Source organism: Prunus persica, chromosome G8, assembly GCF_000346465.2.
Source record: "Prunus persica cultivar Lovell chromosome G8, Prunus_persica_NCBIv2, whole genome shotgun sequence".
NCBI classification, from domain to species: Eukaryota; Viridiplantae; Streptophyta; class Magnoliopsida; order Rosales; family Rosaceae; genus Prunus; species Prunus persica.
This window is the reverse complement of record NC_034016.1, coordinates 12,706,690-12,729,117: the sequence shown is the minus strand read 5'-3', so window position 1 is coordinate 12,729,117 and position 22,428 is coordinate 12,706,690. Positions and strand designations below refer to the sequence as shown.

The 22,428-nt window shown below is 35.9% G+C and overlaps 3 protein-coding genes across 3 annotated transcripts; 1 reads left to right on the top strand and 2 right to left on the bottom strand.

Moving 5' to 3' along the window:
- On the top strand, window positions 1,705–3,496 carry LOC18767440 (isoflavone reductase homolog). Its single transcript, XM_007201183.2, has 5 exons — window positions 1,705–2,001; window positions 2,100–2,234; window positions 2,331–2,568; window positions 2,823–3,026; window positions 3,125–3,496. Exons 1-5 carry the CDS (start codon window positions 1,720–1,722, stop codon window positions 3,289–3,291), a joined length of 1,026 nt encoding a protein of 341 aa, XP_007201245.1. The 5' UTR covers window positions 1,705–1,719; the 3' UTR covers window positions 3,292–3,496.
- LOC18767303 (putative rRNA methyltransferase) lies at window positions 4,693–11,252 on the bottom strand. Its single transcript, XM_007199601.2, has 11 exons — window positions 10,743–11,252; window positions 10,059–10,106; window positions 9,795–9,950; window positions 9,630–9,676; window positions 9,112–9,268; window positions 8,900–8,961; window positions 7,933–8,122; window positions 7,385–7,474; window positions 6,577–6,719; window positions 6,313–6,439; window positions 4,693–5,963 (listed from the first exon to the last, which is right to left on the bottom strand). The coding sequence occupies exons 1-11, from the start codon at window positions 11,214–11,216 to the stop codon at window positions 4,932–4,934; spliced, it is 2,526 nt and encodes an 841-aa protein (XP_007199663.1). The 5' UTR covers window positions 11,217–11,252; the 3' UTR covers window positions 4,693–4,931.
- Window positions 13,571–17,316, bottom strand: LOC18767713 (protein RER1B). Its single transcript, XM_007201239.2, has 4 exons — window positions 16,944–17,316; window positions 15,862–16,237; window positions 14,083–14,263; window positions 13,571–13,917 (listed from the first exon to the last, which is right to left on the bottom strand). The coding sequence occupies exons 2-4, from the start codon at window positions 16,209–16,211 to the stop codon at window positions 13,867–13,869; spliced, it is 582 nt and encodes a 193-aa protein (XP_007201301.1). The 5' UTR covers window positions 16,212–16,237; window positions 16,944–17,316; the 3' UTR covers window positions 13,571–13,866.

Below are 22,428 nucleotides of genomic sequence, written 5' to 3'. Positions count from 1 at the left end.
CAAATCAGTATCGATCAGTGGCGGACCCACAGAGGCATAAGGAGGTGATGCATCTCCCCTCGCAGGAAAATGCGTTGGAGATCCCGGAATTCACCCCTCTACTTTTGCCTACTAAGTGTTTGATTAAAAGCAACAAATAGGCTATTTTGTTGCTACTGTGTGAGACCTTGAACCTTAGATTGTTGGGCTCGATCTCATGATCATGTAGGAGAAAAAGATTCGTCAATTGGACCTCCATATCCAAAGTTACAGATTTTAGAAGATTTTGAAAAAAATTCACTTAAGTTGCAAACACGAGTCAAAGAAGAAGATGACCCGGCATGTTTGTAGTTAGAATCCCGTGCTTCTTAACTTTAATTCATCTTTAATATGGTCCACTTGTTAGTTAGATTAATGAATGATTTCATATAAATTTTTGTAAATAATTGTGTAACATGAATTTTGTGCATATATTAATTGATATACAAAATATACTATAGTCAATTAGTCTTAGACGTAAAACTCTGCAAAGGTCTAAGGTGGGTGGTGGGAAATGTGGTTCTATTCCTTTATGGACCTCCCATTTGGTTTTGCCTTTCTCCCTCTTGGACCTCATTCATGAGCACCCAAGAGGCTCTTTGAATCTTGATCAAAAGTAGCATACTTTATCACAAACAACAAGTGGGACAGAATCAAATTGTCTCAGGTGTTAGATGAGGATTTGATTGATAAAATTTTAACTATTCCTTTGCCTAGATCTAATCTGCAGGATAAAATGATATGGGGTTCCAACCCCAATGGATCTTTCACCATGAAAAGTGCATACAATATTCAGATTCAAGATCAGCTTTCCCACCCTCATGCTGACCTGCTTAAGAAAATGTGGAAAGTAGATATACCTCCGAAAGTGAAGATTTTTGCCTGGATGCTCATTCGAAAAAGAAGTTTAGGAAAATGAGCCAACATTTAAAGTACATTTTTTATGACTATTTTGTCCACATGAAAAATTTAGAATTACAATATATAATTAAATACATTATTTTTTTATTTGATTTAATATGAATATAATTGAAAAATTTACAAACTTTGTTTTCCATTCCTACTCAAAACAAACATGGGAAAGGAAACAAAGTGAAATCTCTCGATTGCTTTTCCAAAATTATCAAACATGGAATATGAATATTTCATTTCCCAATGGGAAAATGATATAGGAAGTGATTTTCCCTCAAATTCGTTTCATGAACCAAACAGAACTTTAGTGCTAAAAATGAATATATAACTAAATATTTCTAAGTTGTTTGTATTTTTTATTCAGAACAATGGTGCAGATTTCGATAAAAGTAAATAAGTCTTTAGAGTTTCTTTTCTATTTCGTAAAAATAAAAACAAAAAAGACAGGGAGAGAATTGGTAACTAAATCTGCCATGTCACATTTCGTTATGCAATTGATGCGTACTGCCACTTGGCACTGGCACGTGATAGCACCATGCTTTTGTATAATTTCTCCAATCTGAGGACACTTTGATTCGGAGGAATGAACCTGGACGGGTACCGTCCCAGCTACAAACCTAGCATCATGCAAACGCAAGACAAACGCCATGGTTTCGCCTACCTCGTTCTTTTTCTTTGGACAAGCCTACCCCGTCCTTGTTCACTAATGAACGGAAGCTCCAAGGGCATTTTCGTCATTCCACTCATCCCCATTCAGTCTATATAGTGAAGCTACTTTCCTCATTGTCAATGGCATTATCAGCTACCCGTCTTGCCCTCCTCTCACTCGCAACGCTCTCTCTCGCTCTCACTCTCCAACTCCTCCCATTCCCATTTCCCAATCCAATGGCAGCAACCAAATCCAAAATCCTCTTCATCGGAGGCACTGGCTACATCGGAAAGTTCATAGTCGAAGCCAGCGCCAAGGCAGGCCACCCAACCTACGCTCTGGTTCGAGAGCCCACTCTCTCTAACCCAGCCAAGGCCAAAGTCATCGAGAACTTCAAATCTTTGGGTGTTAATTTCGTCTTGGTATGTAAAATTTCGTATCTTTTTCAGATTTTTCAGCTTGATCTGACATTTGGGTTTTGCTTAATTTTGGTTCTGTTGTTTTTGGTGATCGTTTTCAGGGTGATCTCTACGACCATGAGAGCCTTGTGAAGGCGATAAAGCAAGTCGATGTGGTGATTTCAACAGTGGGTCACGCTCAGTTGGCTGATCAAGGTACGATCATCGCTGCTATCAAGGAAGCTGGCAATGTTAAGGTAAAAGTTTCGATCTTTTATCTTGGTTTTCTCTGTTTTTGCTTCTTGTGTTCGTGTTTTCTGTGTTGCGATCGTGAATGTGTCGTTGGGTTTCAGAGGTTTTTCCCATCTGAGTTTGGAAACGACGTGGATCGAGTTCATGCTGTTGAGCCAGCAAAAACTGCATTTGCAACCAAGGCCAAAATTCGCAGAACGATTGAGGCTGAGGGGATCCCTCACACCTATGTGGCCTCCAACTTCTTTGCTGGCTACTTCTTGCCCACTCTGAACCAGCCCGGAGCCACTGCCCCTCCCAGGGAGAAAGTTGTCATTTTGGGTGATGGAAACCCCAAAGGTAAACAGAACCCACCTTGGCTTTTGAGATAAATGAATCAATGTGATGGTTGTTTCATTACTTTGAATTTGATGCACAAAACCCACTTTGGAATTTGACTGAATATACAACTACCAATGAAATAATGGGATTGGGTTTCATTTCTTTGACTTGTTACATAAAAGCCACTTTGATTTATTTATTTTTTTCTTGACAAAATGATGGAAGGCCAATGATATGGATGTGATGGGGTTTTCATTTCTTTGATTTTGCAGCAATTTTCAACAAGGAAGAGGACATTGGGGCCTACACCATTAAGGCCGTGGATGACCCAAGAACCTTGAACAAGATCCTCTACATCAGGCCCCCAGCCAACACCATCTCATTCAATGATCTTGTGTCTCTTTGGGAGAAGAAGATTGGCAAAACCCTTGAGAGGATCTATGTTCCAGAGGAGCAACTGCTCAAGAACATTGAAGGTCAGTAATAGGAAATACTAAAACTTAGCAACAACTGGTATTTACTTTGTCAATGGACCGATTCATTTTTCTCATCTTCTTCTTTCTTTTTTCTGCAGAGGCTGCTGTGCCAATCAATGTGATTCTATCGATTGGTCACTCAGTTTTTGTGAAGGGAGACCATACTAACTTTGAGGTCGAGCCCTCATTTGGAGTGGAAGCTTCGGCCCTTTACCCCGATGTCAAATACACTACCGTGGACGAGTACCTTGACCAGTTTGTTTGAGCCTGAAAGCCTCATCTTGTAGGGTTTTCTTTGAGTAAAACTAGCACTGTTTTTGCAAATAATTAGCTAGTTGGTGTGCAAAAATAGCATGTTGGAGTGCCCCCTATGTGTCATCTTTGTTGTACTGTGCTACCTTTGGTTAAATGATGGTAATGAACGCCTGTATATTTTATTTTAATTTATTTTGCAATTCCTTTTCTGTTTCTTCTCCGGTGGTCCTGGTTTTCGGCTTCAGTTGAATTGTTCATCATTATGGCCATTACTTTTTGAAGATGCAATTTTGGATGAAAAATGGTAAATGGGGATGCATGTGAAGAAACTAACAGCCTCAATGGGATTCTCCCCCATTTGGTTGAAGAGTATAGGTCAGTTGATTGAGCTCTTTGGTCTTGAGCACTCGGCAGAGACTAACAGCCTCAATGGAATTCTCCACCATTTAGTTGAAACAAACAAATAACAACTGGTGGGATATAGGTCAATTAGTTGAGTTATTTGGTCACGAGCCCTGTTGACATACACTAACAACCTCAATGGGATTCTCCCCCATTTGGTTGAAACAAACAAATAGCAGCCGGTGGGGTGTCGACATACACTAACAACCTCTATGGGATTCTCCCCCATTTGGTTGAAACAAACAAATAGCAGCCGGTGGGGTATGCTCGGTTGAGCTCTTGGGGCTTGGTTGAAACAAACAAATAGCACCCGGTGAAGTATATACTTAGTTGGTTGAGTTATTTGGCCCCGAACCCTGTCGGCAAAAGTATTTGTACTAAAAACAAAAACAAACTAATAGCTTCAATGGGATTGTCCTCCATTTGGTTGAAATGTTTCACCTTTCAGTAACAATCATACAAATGGAATGATAATCCTCACTAACTTGTGCCCTAATATTCTCTTAATATAATAAAATAAAGAACCACTGACAAGTACTATTGATACTTCGATTATGTGTCTCTTAACCAGAACTAGACAATTCGTGAAAAGAACACTCTTGTTCATCTTAAGCCGATATGTACGTTAAAAATGATGATTATTTTCTAGTTCTGAGCTCAACTAACCCTAAGGTCTTAAATTATTTTCACAAAATCCCTTTTTAATGATTTTTCGCCTAAAAATTGATGATTTTATATAATAAAAATTTCTTCAAATGACAAAGTCAGCCCTTCAGATTAGATTGCACATACATTCACCAAGGTTAATTTTGTTATTTGCTAAAAAAATTATGTATGAAATCTTCAAATTTTGGATGAAAAATTAATGAAAGGGGGTTGTGTGAAACAAATTGAAACCTTAGAGGGTGTTCATGTAATTTTTAAAACCTCAATGATTTTATAAAAACACCAAAAACCTTAAGAGCTATTAGTGTAAATACCTCTTAGCTTTTAAACATTGAACCATGGATTTTGTTGGAGTGCACCAGAACATATGTTGAGCACCGCCAGAAGAAAAAATAAAACAGTTTGGTTTACTGAGGGATTAATGTTTTGAACCATGATTACAACAAACAACTCACAATTATAGCTTATTCCAATAAACAAAAATGGAATAACAAAATATAAAAAAAGGAAAAACAAAAACCATGTTGGAAATTTGCGAACACCTATTGATTAAAAGGAAGCTCCGTCATGCCCATATTTTTTTCATCTGCCACCCTTCTTTCCTGACTTTGCTGAAGCCTTTCCAGGCCCCTTGCCTTTCTGAGCCTTGCCACTACTTTTACTTTTCTTTGAATTGCCTTTTCCTGGCCTTTTACCCGCCCCGCTACCCCTTGCATCCTTTTTCATCCGTCGATCGACACGGACCTTACCCTTGCCAACCCTGACTTGAACTCCTTTCTTTGCAACCACATACTCCTTCTGAGGCCTCTTAGGCTCGGCCTTCTTATACATTTGTTCAATTTGCTTCCTCTTTGAACGATCAGAGATGTCTGCCTGGTCTGATATCGTGTTTGCCTTCTTACGAATCTTCTCAAGCTTCCTAAAGGCAACCCGCTTCTTTCGAGCTTTAGCCTCTGCCAACTTCTTCACAGGCCGGGCATCAATTTCTTTAAATTGCGCTTTCATTGCATTGATCTCTTCTTTGGTCACAGGTTTGATTGGTTGGCGGTGCCTCTTTTCCTCATCCAAAAACCACCTGGGCAAGCCCTCATCATCAAACATGTACTTATTATACGCATCATCAAGCATATGTTCCCTTGGCTTTTTCCTCAGCATTTTCTTTGCACATGCCAGTATCTCGGCTTTCTTATCAATATCCATATCCTCCGATTCATCTGATGATGAGTCATCACTTGAATCTGTACCAGGAGCCGGTACTATCTCAAAATCGTCCTCTGCCTTTGAAGCTTGGACTTGATGGTGATTGGACCCTGCAGCATCGTTTTCAATCTTTTTCTTAACATTTTGAATTGCATTATTCTCCTTGGCCTTTCCTACCAAGGAAGGTTTCTCCTGCCTTTCAACCTGCATTTCATCTTCACTATCAGACTTATCCAAATCCCCCTGCTCTACAGCTTCGGCAAAGATATCCTGACTAAACCAGTTATTTGTAATCTCTTCCTGAGTAGGCCCTTCCCCGTCATCAAGTGCTTCCAAGAGAGGATTCTTTTCCTGACCACCCTGCTCCTTGTCTGACTCATAGTCAGACTGAACCATATCACTGCCATCAACATCCTGCATAGCGGGAAAAAACAAAATCTATGAGCACAAACACTGTCTGTTGTGCAACACCTAGTAGAAAGAAAAATATTGTGCCGACAGATCTCCCGTGCACATACGTTGCCAATCTGTTTATGCTATATATATATATATATATATTGTGTATGTGTGCGCGCGCGCGTATTTGCACAGAGAGATTAAAACATTAGCGCGCGTGTGTATGTATTTGCACAGAGAGATTAAAACATTAGCATACTCTTCATCATCCATGCATCCATGCATCCATGCCTAACACATAAAAAAGTTATACTGAGAGACCACATCTCAGTGAAATTTTTATCTATACATAATACTAGCTTCATACCTCCAAAAGTTGAGCGTCTTCAGAATTCGCTTGTTTTATACGCTTCCTCTGCTTTGCACTTCCCTCCTTTTTCGACACATACTGTTCATAAGCCTGATCGAGAAGGTCTTCCATTTGTGCATCGTATCTAGCATCATAAATAGCAATACTTGATTTAATTTCATAGACAGACAATACAGGAGACAAGATGTTTTGTATATTTACTGCTAATAGCAATGCTTGTTTTATATATTTACTGCTAATACAAGGGAAAAGATGAATAACCTCCGGCGTTCCTCATCAGAGTCTATATCACTAGATGATTCTTCTTGGGTTTGCTCATGGCTTTCCTCATTTTCACTATCTCCCAGGTCACCATTCTCACCATCATATTCAGTGGAATCAACGGCTACCAGATCTTTCTTACCCTGAAAAACAACCATACAAACACAATAATGATATTGAAAAATATTCAGTCATATCCATATAAAGTTCATTGAGTCGGAACCTACGATCTTCATCAGGAAAAATTAAAGATTAGAAATATGATAAAAACCAAAACAATGATTTTGACCGTTGAAGGGAAAAAAAAACCTTTGAAGTGTCTGCAGACCAGGGAGAAAAGCCAACTGCTGAAATAGTAGGCTAGTAGCATGAAAAATGCTTGGAAAACTAATGTACGATTGCTATGACAGGCACATAAAACCAGTAATATTGGGCATTTCCAAATTCCACCGACTACAGTCAAACTAGTTTAGATATGTAGAAAATAATGTCATGCTCCTGTTTCCAATTAAATAAATAAACCCTGTACATCAATAAGGGGTCCCAATGGCTCAAGAAAAGAAGAAAAGAATCTGTGAAATAGAAGGCACCATATGTGAAAGCCAAGCTATCTTAGTTGGTAAATTCCTTCAGTATTGTACCAAGGGCGTGAGCTTGAAATCTAACCTCCACTAAGGCCTAAAGAACAAATGGTCCTCCAAGGGAATAAAAGAAAAGCTCCGAAATGGATACAAAGATTATTGGATGAATAAAAAATGTGATTCCCCAAACTACTTGCCAAGGTGGGTATTGTGAAATGAAAGCATACCTTGATGGAAGCGAGAGAAAATAACTCATTGTCAGTATAACCATCTTGCAGTGCATCTATTTGCATCCCTGTTGCCTTCCGTACCTTGTCCTGAAAATTTGAGATTTAATGAAAGGGAACAAATCAGTAAGATAATTGCATATCTACATAGGAGACCAAACATGAAACTATTGACAGCACCCAAGAAGCTGCTAAACTTTCAGGCTTCATGTTTGATTGATAAGTTTAAACTATCTTTTAAGCTGTATATAATCAAAGCTTGATCCTAAGGATCAATCTAACAAAGAACTTCATGAATCCTGTAAGGTCAAACTTGGCAAAGCCCTGCACAAGTCTATCTTGGTACTGAATCCAACTAAAATGCTCACACAAGGCACCCACCACACTGATTAATAGATCTTACAAAACCTAACTTTACAAGATCAGGCTTCATCTCGAAACTATGGTGTATAATCTCCAAGAACAATAATCATGTACCAGTTTCATGACTCAACAAAAACAATGAGTATGCATGAACACAGGAAAAGAGAGAACAAAACGCTACAAACCTGAGCTCGTCTTTTGGATAGAAGCTTCTTTGTACGTTTCTTCTTGCGCTCCATAGCATATGTCAGCTCCTCCATTTCATTGAGTATTTTGTCTTCGTCATCCTCCTTATTCTCCTCATTTTCAACTTCCTTGGCAGAAGAAGCATTAGCCTTCTCAGGAGATAAGGCCTTTCTAATCTGCACCCGCCACCTAAATAACAATACAAACATGACAACTCAGCATGCATTAATAAGTAAGAAAGCTAGAGCGCAGCAACTGCATGTCTAGCAGCTGCATTGCAATTGAACTATTTTTTCTTTTTTTCTCCGCAATCTGTATTGGCATTACTAAAAATACTTCTGATTTCAATTATTCTTCCAACAATCCAAGAGGTGATGTAAAACAGAACTGTAAACCCTCTGATATTTACTTCAGAATAAATTTCAACAACCCATCAACTGGAAGGTAAGACCAAATAACACGAGCCAAGTTGAAAATAATTATATAATTGCCGAAGCCAAGTGGAATAATAATTGCCCTACTCAGCCTCACGCAGTCTCAGATATACAAGCCCAAAACTGATGCAATAACGATCATAAAGGACATACATACTACCCTGCTATCAGGAGAGGGACAATACATGCCTCACAGCTGAATTGATAAAGGTTATATCTAAATTGATTCATATAGTAAGCCCAACCTAAACCTGAATTATATTGGGAGTCATAGTTCCTAAAAGATATGGTGATCCCAACTATTATAGTTAAAGGTGGTAAATCACCTAATTAATTGCCACTGCTTCCACCCTTGCTCAAAAGAATCAATTGATGTTACAACGATAACTTCAATAGCTAAAATAGCAAGAAAAATGCAATTACAGCAGAGATATGTGCTTAACAGATTTAAAAGGGAAGAAAAAGAAAAACTTGTAGTCTGGAAATGCAATCTTTAGATCTAAGAGATAATGAAAGAAATAGCATTTCTTACTTCAAAAGATGCTTGAAATCTTGCTTCCCCAAAACACGCAAATCATCACAGAGAGTTTGAACCTGTCAAACCATAATGGTTAGATTGATCGGAACACTAAGGGGGTTCCAAAGTATTTAAGGGGAAAAGAAAATCTACTTTTTCAGCAACTAGGAAAAAAAATCTAAATAAAGAGAAAAAATAATACAAAGGAAAAACATAAAAAGGCCTACCTCTTCCGTTGTTAGAGCGTGCTCCTTGATGGGCAAAGATGCCTCACCCTCAAAGTTTATGGAAGTAACGGAACCAAGGATATCAAGAGGGGCCTCAGACCAAATAAAGTCAGCAGCCGAAGATGCTTTTCTCAAAATTGTGTCGCCATCTTCATACCTGTATATACAACCCAATCAGTCAACACTTCAGCTTCCGTATATAAAAGAGCCGAGTAGGGATATCAATCATAAGAACCCAAAAATATTTGAACACACAAGGTCAATCATGGAGAACAGAGCAAAATCATTGACCCATTCATGTTACTCTGCATTTACAAACCACCTATCTACATTCAAACTGTATACGCATAAACAATTACAAATACTTAAAGCATTATACAATCTTACAGGAAACGACATGCAATCTCCTGGTTCGGTAATTAAAATGCTGAACCTCACATAACAGTGATTATGTGTATGTGTGAAGATATAAAATTTTAAATTTTAAAAACAATAGCAAAATTAGAAAGAAGGTGTACCCATCACGGTGTCTTTTTTGCTTTGTTCCTCTTAGTACATCCACCACCTATATCAAGGAGTTATTAGGAGAAAAAAAATATAATAGAACAATTATAATAAAAAGAGCAAGATATTAGTCCATACGTGAAAGAAGCTGGTATTCTGTTTCATCTAATATGAGTTACCTTCTTCTGAGGTTCTACAGATTTAAATAGATGCTTCACATCAAGTAGACGCGGATCAATCTTTGCAGGAGCCTTGTACTTAAAACCCAAAAGATATGTCTCAGCAGATGAACTACGACTAGCTGCTGGTTTATCCTGTTCAACTTTCTCAAATAACTGCAAAATATATGCCAGGATCAGTTAGGCACATCAATCTAAAGTGCTACTTTTATTTTATTTTTTTATTATTAAATAAATATGTTTTAAAAAGAACTAGAAAATCACCTCCTTCATACAATAGTAGACAGCATTATAATCTTGCGACCTGAAGATCTGAAAGAAATCAAAAGATAAGCACTCAGCATTCAAAAACCAAATGTACATTGACACACAAACACAGAAAACAAAAGATAAGCACTCCGCATTCAAAAACCAAATGTACATAGACACACAAACACAGTCATACATACATGCATACATTCCAATTAACCGGTACAGATCCACAACAAAATAATTATATGTTAGGACTTCCACAATTCGATTCTTAACAAATTAAACAGTTTAAGTTCCAAAAACAAATTGAAAATAGCTATTGCATGCATATTTGAAGTATAAATAACTGCATCGTCCCATCCAGAATACAAGTGATGAAAACATATTATGGAAACAATAGAGAAAAATTAAATACAGACAAATAAATTTGAAAACAGAAGTTTGATGAAATCATGTTCTACAAAGATAAAGCATACATAACATGTATGTCACTACATTATGCTGCTTACCGGTTTAACATGGAATGCAACAATGAGCCAAATCAATAGAACTCAAAACTTACAAACTCAAATTTAGATTTTTCATTTGAAGTAACCACGCAGACAATCCAAATTCCAACCTATTTTTCAGAGAGTACCAAAAAACCAATGCAATCCCACAAAAACCCATTTCCCATTATGAAAATTCAACACATACTTTGGTGATGAATGTGCCTTTGGGAGCCAAAAGCTGGGTAGCCAACTTCACCGAATCAACAACCAAAGCGTTCTGCGCAGTGGCCTCCGAAGACCAGGCCCCACCGACATTAGGCGACCCATCATGAAGCACCAAATCGAAAGCCGAGCAACCGTTCTCCTTCATCAGCTTCCGGAGCCTGGCCGTGCACTCGGGCTTGGTGATGTCCTGCTGGATCGAGAAGGCGCCGCGGACCGGGGCGATGGGGACCAAGTCGACGCCGACGACAAGGCTGCCAACGGGCACGCGCTGCACAGCGACTTGCATCCAACCGCCGGGGGCGGCGCAGAGGTCAAGGACGGCGTGAGAGGAGTGGAGGAACTGGTGCTTGGTGTCGAGCTGAGCGAGCTTCCATGAGGCTCTAGAGCGATAGCCATGCTCTTTGGCTAGGCGGTAGTATTTGTCCAAACGATGCTTGCCCTTCACCTTGCCCATGGCTCTTTCTCTCCCTCAACACGCAGAGTGTAGAAAAATGTCTTTGCTTGCTTATTAGGGTTTTGCCAAGGTTTTATAGATTTTCACTGCAGAATCAAAACGCAGCGTTTTTGTCTCAAGTTTAAGAAACGGGACAAAGCGGTACAAATACTAGTTTCTAGGGCCGTTTGGTCAATTTCCGAAAATAGTTTTTTCGTTTTTCAGATAAACGGGTGTAAAATACGTTTGGTAAATTAATAGTATATTTTTGAAGAATGAATTCTGAATTTCTGAAAAAGAAAATGAAAATCTTGGCATAAAAAAAAGAAGACAAATGTCTTTTTGTGTCAAAGTTAGAGAAGGGAGGGGGAAATTCACACACATAGGATTGATACTCACTCACGCACGCACACATGGGTTCAAACCCCTCCCCATTCCAAGAGCTGTAGCCACTTAACCACCACGCTAGTCATCCCTTTGTGATTATAAGCTATGGAATCTCATATTTGTAATACTTGCGAGCTGTTTCTTCAAATAGAAATTAACATAATTACTTATTGTTTTATATTGTTGATCAGTTACTTAATTACTTAATATAATTTATTTCTTTTCTATTTAATCCATTTAATGTTATTAATTATTTTATTATTCATTATAAGTACTTACATTACTAAATTCTCCTTCAAATTGTTGATTAATTACTTAAATCTCTAAAATTATTTTCTTTATTTACTATTTAATTCTTCTTGGATAAATTTATTTATGTTCTTAGTTAATTTTCAAACTTCACTATTATTTTTTAAGCATGGAAAAGTGCCTAATTTTCATGAAAAATTAAATTGGTTTACATATTTAATTATTTTTTAATTTTTGATAAATAATAAATATAAGAACGTGTACCATGTCCAGTGAATAACGTGAAATAAATTGTTGCTTAATTACTTAAATCTCTATAATCATTTTCTTTAGTTTCTATTTAATTTTTCCTTGGATAAATTTATTTATGTTCTTAGTTAATTTTCAATCTTCACTATTATTTTTTAAGCATGGTAAAGTGCCTATTTTTCAAGACAAATCAAGTTGGTTTACATCTTTAATTATTTTTCAATTTTTGATAAAATAATAAATATAAGAACGTGTACCATGTCTAGTGAATAACATGAATTAAGGTTATTAATGTATCTTACCATATAATTTATAAAGTGTAAAATATTGTACTAAGAAATGATAAATAAATTACTAGGGGGTGTTTAATTCTCTTTCATTAATTATTCAAGATTTTCTAAGTCACAGAGTTTGTCGGCTGGCAATATAATCAACTTAAATCACTCAAACCCACTATGCAATACATTTCCTTCCAATTTTTTGTGTCAAAATAATAGATGATTGACTAAATAAACTTCTTCTAAAGTTTCATTAAAAATTTCCATATGTTTATCATAATTTCGGTGGTTTTTATCCAATTTTTATCGATATCGATATTTTTCCAATATTTTAATCGATATCGATATTTTTCCAATATTTTAATCGATATTTCCGTGTTTTTGAACCACCGATATTTTTAAAACTATCGATATTTAAGACCTTGGTCCTGGAAAGCGTAACACGATATTGGGCTAGGTTGAGATTTTTCTTTTTTCTTTTTCCGATCTTTTTTTTAATGAATTAAGAGAATTATTAAAAAGTCGTTTACACAATTTGCAATGTTAAATAAGTTCAAGACGTTTTAAATTGTTTCTTCCGGTCCACTAACAAAAATTATTCATGTCACTCTCAATTAGTGACATGAGAGTTAGGTATGCAAAATAGGATCAATTTGTTCAATGTCACTTTAGTGAGTGACATAAGAATTATGACATAAGAGTCAATGTCGCTGTCGGAGAGTGATTGGACCGGTTTGTTCAATTTTGAAAATGCTAGATCATATTTGTCCTTATATGGTAAAGCCCGATGAATTAATTGTTAAGTTGTTTTTTCCAGTTCAATAAGGTTTTCCTCGAATATTTGAGGTTCCTCTCAAAAAAGAAAGAAGAAGAAAAAGGAGCCTAAACAATTACTCACGGTGAGATTTTGGGCGAATATTTGGATGACATTTGAAAAAACGGTGGCATCAACCATATTAATATAGTATGGGTGCTAAAATGACCAAAAATAGTTTATTGGTCAATCTCGTCTCTAAAGACTTCAGAGTTCGAACAAGGAAGGTCATGGATCAAGAAAGTCAAGAATAAGGAGAGAGAACAAATGAGTATGAGTATGAGATCAACTTATCAATCTAATTTCTGATTATTCAAGTATGGAATTACATAGAACACAAGCTATAAATATATACATTCACCGACATTTGGGACATGAAATCATGGCAAGCATCAGAATGACTGCAGGAAAATTTCCATGAATAAGATGTAACAGAATTGGGGATGTCTCTGCATCATGCATAACAATGGGAGTAATATCAAAAATTTAACTGGATAGTAATGTGTATAACAATTAAAGACCACACATAACCCAATTGTATGTTTTGTGAAGGCATAATGAAATCCATACTTGCATATCCTTCCAAGAAAAATTCTACTATGAGTTTCATGAATTTTCACAATGCCTAAATCTTTCCTACTACTCCCCATCAGTCACTTTTCTATTTGTTCTAATTATGTGACAGCTGAGGGCTTCAGTCTTTCCGGCCACTGCTGCTTGCAGAAGGTTTCTTGCCGCCATACCTCTGCAAAAAACAAGGGAACCAGATTGTTATTTTCCGGAAATCTCAGTACATGACAAGTCAGATGCTGATGCCAGTGCAATTGTAATCCATAGAATGAACAGATGGTGCTTCTAGAAGTGATAGGGGTGATATACGTAAAAATAACGAAAAGTAATTGAGACTCACCTGCTTCCCAATGTTGAAGGGAACATATTTGTATTTGATCATGTGCGCAATTTGACGCCTCATTGTTAGGACGAACAGAACGATCCAATAACAAAGTAGTATGGGCCAAAAGACAGGGACATCAAATGCAGAGAAGAAGGTCATGACAAATGCTATGCAGAAAGCCTTTGTGAAAGAATACCTGGAACCATGAATTACTTGCATCAATGAATAAAGAAAATAACAAGATTTTTCCTTTAACCTTGTAAAGCCAAGTTAATTGAAAAAAAATCATTTAACTTATATATATGGGCATGTTCACATGTTTCCTGTGACAGAAGCACAAAAGATTATTGCAAATGGCAAGAAGATTCTCCAAGGGGGCAGCAACTACATAAGACAAGCTCAATCAACAAAATAGTTTTGATACCTTTAAATATTGTTATTCTTTGGCAAGACAATAATTTATATTGTGCCAGCTACAAATACGCTTGGCTCTCTAACACGATTCTATGGCTGCAGTAGTCACGTGAAACTTTCCACATCTTTTTTTTAATTTTATCTAATTAAATATATTAATCAAAAGGGGAAAATAAAACCCTGGTGCAAACATGGCATATGCTTACAAGAATAGCAACCTATGAACTCTTTGAAGTTACGTTCACTACATAAGCACAGAATACTAAGTGCATAATTCTTCGGATGCCCAACTTTACTTGTACTGAAAAGTGCAACTATACGTCTGCCTCTATAGAGTTTAATGTGGGATAAAACACCTCCACTCGCATGCAGTGACCAATAGTCACACTTACCCATGGATTCTTGTTCTTTGCCAAGGGAAAGAGAGAAGGGAACAAATCATTTGAAGCATCCTCGCCACAGCACAAAAATTCACCCCAATTCCTAGCCCAAACTTGAGCCTACTTGAGCCTTGCTCATTTCCAAAAAGAGTCCAGCCATTCATTGTAGCCTTCCAAAGTCATCAGCCAGCCCTCTAGCCTACATGCCTTTCCACCCACCTTCTATACAGCCAAACTTTCATTGCACCATCACCCCCCACAGACTCTCTTTCTCTACCATAAAATCCTATAACCATTCTTCCAACATAAGCTTCATTTGCCAAGACTAACAGCTTAATCCAAGGACCACCAAGATCTTTAGGCAGGAAAATTGTCCTGAACTCCGCAATATGGAATTTAAAGTCTTCACCATCCCTGACTGAAATTTCTCTCGGAATCTAGAGACTGACACTGGAAACTTAAACAACACACATCTTTGGGCACATACATCAATGAAGAGGGAGGGAGGGAGGAAAGAGAGAGAGATGGCAGGTGGGAAGATGAGAAACATTTCCAATAAGTAAGATAAAGATAATACAACTGAGCTAGAAATGGAAAAATCAAACATCATGGTTCAAACTTTAATGAAGCAGAAGAACCAGCGCACTAAAATTTCTTGAGCCTTTCACACAGCAATGAAAACAAGACTCCTGCTAAAAGTAAAAACCATTTGAACATTTATGGGAAATTAAAAGAAAACTTTCAAAAAAATAATAATAATAAAAAGAGAGAGAGGATTTCATCAAATGCAACGCCTTGAAAACCATTTTTCTCCAAGTAACCTGATTACCACACAATCTACATGAAACAAGAAAAGTATAAGACACAAAGGGGCAACCAGTAAATGTTTCACAACCCCAAAAACATTAAGCATTACCATATAGGAGTGCTATGAAGATAACCAATAACCTATAGAATGCAAACAATGTAAAATACGATAAAAATGGGAACATTAAGTTACCAGAACTTAAACTCAGGAAGTCTGCGAATGAAAGGCTTGAATTCATCTGAACCCTTTGTCGGCAGTAAAGCCCCACTTGAAGCCTCCATCTCAGGGTCAGTCAATGGTGATAAAAATCCAATCAGAAGATTTAGTATATAGATCCCAAGACCATATGAAATGATGTAAAACCCCTGAATATAATAAACCCGCAGCGCATAAACAATGAACAAAGCAAGAGTTCCGACCCATCTTGGGACTGAATGAGGAGTCGTCTTATCCAGATAATACTGATAGAGCCTCGACATGTCAAATATCCATTTGTTGACAGGTGATGCTGCCGAGGCACTCTCGTCCCCAACTCCCTCCATTCAATTCAATTTCCAAACTTCACAATCTGTTAATACAATGGTACGGTCTTATCAAAATAAGTAGTCACAATCACAAGAAGCACCAAACATATACATATGTGTATGAATGAGTTTATATGCTGATATACGTATGTTGATGTGTATGTCTATATGTATGCATCATGTATGATAGGCTAGCAGCAAACTCAAATGAACACACCAGACCCCTTATGCAAAAAACAATCCCAGTCCAGGATATGTAAAAGAGAAGAAATCCTAATGTGGATTTCCGAATGCTAAGAGAATGTAGAATGAGAAACCTTAGAAGGATTTCACTAATTTTGGGGCCCAAGAAAAGTTGGAAAACCAGTTAACTAAGCAAACTACTAAATATTTCATTACATGTAAACAAAACCAACAAAAATTACTACCGAAAACTCAACTTGTTCATTTCTCTTCCCATGCTTACTCTTTTTCTCAGCAATCAAGCTAAAAGCTAGGGTTTGGCACAAACAGACAATGTCCTCAAACAAACAAAGAAGCTTCAAAATACAGATCCAGCATCACCAGCTCCCACCAAATTCAAAACACACAAGATGGAACAAAAGTTTCTGGGATTTCCCAAAAAACGAGTGATTGAATGCAAAATGAGAGACAATACAAATGAACACTCAGCACAATCAAAGGCAAATCCAGATCCAAATCAACAATGAACAATGGGAAACCAGTAAGGAAAGTGATAGGAAAGCTGACCTTCGATGACTGCCAAGCTTGGAGAGCGGCGAGAATTGATTGGCGAGAATTGTTGGAGAAGAAAAAAAGCGTGCAGATCTGTGTGGGTTTGAAGTATTTTTATTGTTTCTCTTCTCTTTTCTGTTTTTATATTTAACGGACAGTGACGCGCATGAATCGTTGTTGAATAGAAGTCACCAAGGCGAGGGGGTAGAATCTGAATAACGGGTGATGGGATGATGCCTTATGCTGCCAGACAATTTGGTAATTTGGCACAAAATGACCAAATTCTTTTGCTTTTTTGGCCTTTTTTTTTTATTCTTATTTCCTTAGAGTATATTTTAATCTTACATTGTAAAAACCAATTTTTTTTTTCTCTTAACATTGGTTGTATACAAATTTAATTCTATGAAGAAAAAAAATATTTTTTTTCTATCCTTGCATCATGCGACATGAGAAAGGTTAGGTAATAAGAGAATCTGCAACAACATTAGTCAAATTTTAGTTAATTTAGCATAAAGATGACTTTAAAAGCGTTTTGGCAAGCCAGTTTAAAATTTTACTTCAGCATCGCTAGTTATTTTTAACTAACCTTGAATATTTTGTTATTATTTTTGAAAAACCAAAATGCTTTTTTCATACAATTTTATGTCTATCACTTTTATTCGTGGGTGAAATCTAGTAAACAAAAGAAATATACACAAAATTATATAAAATTGAGTGTACTTAAGAATAGCTCGTCTAATCGACCCTTGTAACCTGTAATTTTCATATTACAAAAAACCATGTTATTTCTAATGATCAAAATATGAATTTAGTCTTCAAACTATAATAAATGTGTTACCTTTTTTTACCAGAATAATAAATGTGTTACATTAACGACAAAATATGAATAGTCGCCGAGGAGCAGTCGCCGAGCTTGCTTTTTGGTCAAACTTTTCCGCCTCCATAATGGTTTGGGTTGGGCCAAGCCTTGTTTCTTGGGTTAAGTGGATACTTTAGCTTCTAGGCCCAAGACCTTGACCCAATGGGCCCTTGCCACGTCATTTCTTAATATGGGGTCAATAGGGAAAAAATTCAGGTATCTTTTGGAGCTCAGAACGCTCCAAACATCATATTATTAGTGTTGAAGACAAAGGGTAGGTCCCGCCTCATAAGGGTGGAAGGCGTGTGAGCATGTGGGTCCTGCCTCATATGGTGGTTTATAGCCGCTTCACTTCTTGGTATCTCTTTCTCCAAAACAAGCAAAAAACATGGAGTTTGTGCACTAGCTGCAAATAATGTTGAATGCTGGGAAAATAAAACAAGGATTGAAAATAGCAGCACTCGTAATATTAGATGTTTGGTTTTTCTTTCATTATCGTGTTAGAATTCGACGTGCGAAATGCGGTTTATTGTTTACGTCATGAGAAGGAGAATTTTGATTAAGATGGGCAACTTTATATATATTTTTTATATTTATTTCTTATATGATGGGCATCTTGTTAGACATGTGTTGTCTTCTTTCGTTTATTCTTGAATAAAATATGCAGAGATAAAAAGAAAGGTTGGAATTAACCAATACTCGATAAGAAAACGAAATAACACAAAAAATATCACGATATTGTATGATGTTCGGAACTTAGGATTTTCTTTGTGGATCTTCTGTTTAGTTATACTTTTGTTTATAATAATAAAAAAAATCACGATATTGTGATTCTAAATCTGAAATTACTAAAAAAAAAAAAAAGTAAAACAAGATTGGATGAAATTTGATCATTTAAAATCATTGCAGACAAAGTCAATCATGAGGCGAATAAATTTGACCCATTGAAAAATATTGATAAACACATGTCGTGTTGGTAGTTCCAATTACCTAAGACACAGGCAATAGAAAATAAAATTTTAAAAAATAAAAATAAGAGAAAATACTTTTAAACATTTCCCATTTGATTTTGACATGAATGGGAGAAACACTTATATGAAATAGGGATATTACTATTTTATTATCTCCGGTTAATTACGATATTTCATATATGATAATTTTTTCACTTGATAGTTTGTAATTGACCAAAAATAACGAAATAGTACTATTCTCGTTTCATACAAGTTTTTCTACATGAATGGAGGAAGATTAGATGGTAGTGTCCATCTCTAGTTATAGGGCTAAATGTAGTCAATGACTATAAATTTAAGCCCTCTAAAATATTAATTTTTTAAAGACTAATATAGGGTTAAATTTTTTCATCTCTAGCCATGCAGGGCTATATTTTAGGGTCCTTCATATTTTATTATTTTAAGAAAAACTATGGTATAACACTCATACATTCCACAACTATGTATTATTTAATTTCATTAAACTACTCTTTAAAGATAATATTCCATATATGACACGTGCACGTTTTATTTTTTATTTTTAAACAAAACGAATTTAAAACATTTTAAAAGGTTTTAAATATATTTTAAAAAAAAGTAACTTTTCAATCTATGGTTCTGACCTCCAACGATCATAAACCAATTATATATATTAAAAATAAAACGAATTTGAAAACATTTAAAGAGGTTATTTAAAAATAAAATAAAAATTTAACGGCTAGCTGATGTCAGCGCGCCTTTAATATTGGCTATTGAATATGCAGTTGCATAAGATGTTTCGTACTCTTACCCACGCATGATACTTTCTCTTTTTGGAAAGCACATGCATTGGGCCTACAAAAAAATTTGGCCAAGGCCAAAGCTGGGCTACAAGTAGCCTGGTTAGAGGACTAAAGGGCCAAATATGGCCCAAAAAAAAAATTTGGGCCATGACTGGAGATGGCCTTATAATGTCTAGGGATTGCAGAAATTCCCACGGGGGCTGGTCCCTGTCAGGTCCCAGACTCTAATGAGGAGAAATTTCGGGGCAAAATGGGTAATGGGTACGGGGATCCTTGAACTTGAAAAATCCCCGACGGGTATGGGGAGGGGATGATATTGGCATCCTCATCCCTGAACCCGACCCGAAAACATATATGTTTATATTTAAATAAATATATATAATTATAATATTTATGTTTAACCCTAAGTTAACCTCCCTCTCCTAATTCTTCCTAATATTCTCTGGGATTTCATATTGATGTGATTTTGAATAATTGAATTAAACTTAATTTGGATGTGTTGAATGATAATTTAATATGAAACTTAATGTTAAAATGCATAATAAATATTTTTTATGCAAAAAATATCGGGAATCCATGGCAGGTATGGGGGAGTCCCCCGTCGGGGACAAAGACGGGGACAGAAATTCCCCGAAACCTATTAAACAAGGATGAGTTCGGAGACTGGGGCGAAAATAGGAAACAAAAATAAGAATTGTATTATCATACCCGATTCCTATCCGACCCGTTGCCACCCCTAATAATTTCAAATGAGACGACCAATAGACAGCATAGTACAAGTGTCCCTCTCTAGGAAATGACGTGGACAAAATATGGCCAAACTCATGATGTTCGGTGGGTAAACAAGGTGTGTGGCAACGTAACCCTCCAACAAGTCATCCATGTACATAAAATAAAAACTATTACCTTTTTAATTTTTTTTAAATTTTAAAAAAGGGTAAGATTGGTTTTCTGGATCTCTGCTTGGCTGGCTCCACACTCTAAACCAGCCGAGCCTGCCACAAAAATTTTGCTTTTCATTTTCAGTGTTTTGTTGTACACGTTTTCATGCTTATCCGACTCTGACTTTTCCTTCTTTGGTCTTTGGTTTTTTTTTTTTTAAAAATTATAAATATTTATTTTCTTTTTCTCCAAGAGAAGGAAAATAAATTGCAACCAATAGGAAGACTACAGCTGAAAGAAGTGGCCAATCAGCTGAGCCTATTAATTTTGCCATTACCTTCATATTAATGTGGTATTTCACTAGTGGTGAAGGGCCATAAACTGAAATTATATCAATTTTTATTTATATTTCCTTTCACACGATTTTATGATTTCATTCGAATGATAATACATGCATAACATATCTAAACTTTTAATTTTAAATAGTATAAAACGAATTCAACACAAATTATAATTTACGTCAATTCAAAACAGGATGTTGATATGTCAAATGATGTTTCTTTTTTTTTTTTCTTGGAGAATCATGTAGTGCAAATTAAAGCTATCAAAGTAAGTTTTTTATTGCAATAAAATATATAATGTAAAATAAATTGTATGCAAAATAAATATCATCTATATATATCTGGAGAGCATGCTTCCTTAGATATTTGTCCATGATGAGGGGCTGTTCTTGCCCATTACTTCAACTTTGCAAGCTCAGTCAGTTGGCCAGGATATTTGCAATGGGGAAAAGATATTTCAGCAGTTTTTTTTTAAAATGGAAAAGTGCCCATGTCTCTCAACAAATCTTGGCTTGAGTATCTTGGTACATTCAAACTCAACCTTATGTGGCAGGCCCAGATCCTAGAAAGAAAAATAATAATATAATATAGAATGTCTTTTATCATGGATTATATATATCAATATTGTGTGCCCAGCACATTACTTTTCTATATACTTTTTGTTTTTTTGACATATTTTCCTTCCTAAATATGTTGGAAAAGAAAAGTCGAATGAAGAATATGACATATTAAGAGCATCTTCAGAAGAGTCTTTAAATTTTAGTCAAATTTTAGTTAAAATAGCTAAAAAATTATTATAGTAAACCATTTAAAAGGTGTTTCCTCCAGCAATGTTCTTTATTTTGATTAATTTAAAATATTTTATTATTATTTTCTCTTTCTCTTTCCTCCTCTTTCTAAATCCAATATATTTATTAAAAAAAGTAGAACCCAACCTCACCAACCTCCCAAATGTCTCTATCTCTCTTCCTTTTTCTCTCTCCTCCTAGCCAAATTCTCTCTCCTCCTCTCTACATGTAGAGAACCAAAAGTTGGTTCTCTAAAATAGATAGCCAAGTAAGAAGTCTATTGGAGGAGGATTTTCATTCTTTTTAGTCAAAGTAGATAGGGATGAGAGGATAGAAAGTCTGTTGGAGATGCTCTAACATTACAACTATAAGTAACTACATAGTTCAAGAATCTTCTCACTTTCGTTAGTCCCTCTATTTAGTTTTTGAATTTCATACTCCCTAGTTTTTTTAAATATTTTTTTTTAGTATAAGCGACAGTTTAAATTAGAAGAGAGGGAATTTCTTACACGTACATAGCTAAGATGTCATGAAGATTCGAACATGAGATCTTTTATTTGTAAGTTAATATCATTTTTCACTAGATTAAACTCCATTAACCTTAATTTTTTTTTTTTTTTAATACAAGCCATAATCTACAAGGTGATTGTAATAACTTTAAGTCCAATGGTGTTGAATAAGAATTGCAATAAAAGAAATAATTGCCAAGTACAATGTCCTCACAATTTAACTATTATGCACATACATATGGTGCGTTATAATTCCATTTAATACATCTTACCTTATAAAAAATACAAAAAACATCTGCTGTTCTGAACATACAATGAATATGTTTACCTAGAAAAAAATATACAATGAA

What these genes read in the sequence shown, in the direction of transcription:
- LOC18767440 (XM_007201183.2), top strand. Translation starts at nt 1,720, where the DNA reads ATGGCATTATCAGCTACCCGTCTTGCCCTCCTCTCACTCGCAACGCTC. An exon ending in AGGAAGCTGGCAATGTTAAG is followed by an intron (nt 2,235 to 2,330) that starts GTAAAAGTTTCG and finishes GTTGGGTTTCAG; the next exon opens with AGGTTTTTCCCATCTGAGTT. An exon ending in ACTGCTCAAGAACATTGAAG is followed by an intron (nt 3,027 to 3,124) that starts GTCAGTAATAGG and finishes TTTTTTCTGCAG; the next exon opens with AGGCTGCTGTGCCAATCAAT.
- LOC18767303 (XM_007199601.2), bottom strand. Translation starts at nt 11,216, where the DNA reads ATGGGCAAGGTGAAGGGCAAGCATCGTTTGGACAAATACTACCGCCTA. An exon ending in TATCCAAAAGACGAGCTCAG is followed by an intron (nt 7,475 to 7,932) that starts GTTTGTAGCGTT and finishes TCAAATTTTCAG; the next exon opens with GACAAGGTACGGAAGGCAAC. An exon ending in TCTGATGAGGAACGCCGGAG is followed by an intron (nt 6,440 to 6,576) that starts GTTATTCATCTT and finishes TTATGATGCTAG; the next exon opens with ATACGATGCACAAATGGAAG.
- LOC18767713 (XM_007201239.2), bottom strand. Translation starts at nt 16,211, where the DNA reads ATGGAGGGAGTTGGGGACGAGAGTGCCTCGGCAGCATCACCTGTCAAC. An exon ending in CTTCCTGAGTTTAAGTTCTG is followed by an intron (nt 14,264 to 15,861) that starts GTAACTTAATGT and finishes TCATGGTTCCAG; the next exon opens with GTATTCTTTCACAAAGGCTT. An exon ending in CCTTCAACATTGGGAAGCAG is followed by an intron (nt 13,918 to 14,082) that starts GTGAGTCTCAAT and finishes TGTTTTTTGCAG; the next exon opens with AGGTATGGCGGCAAGAAACC.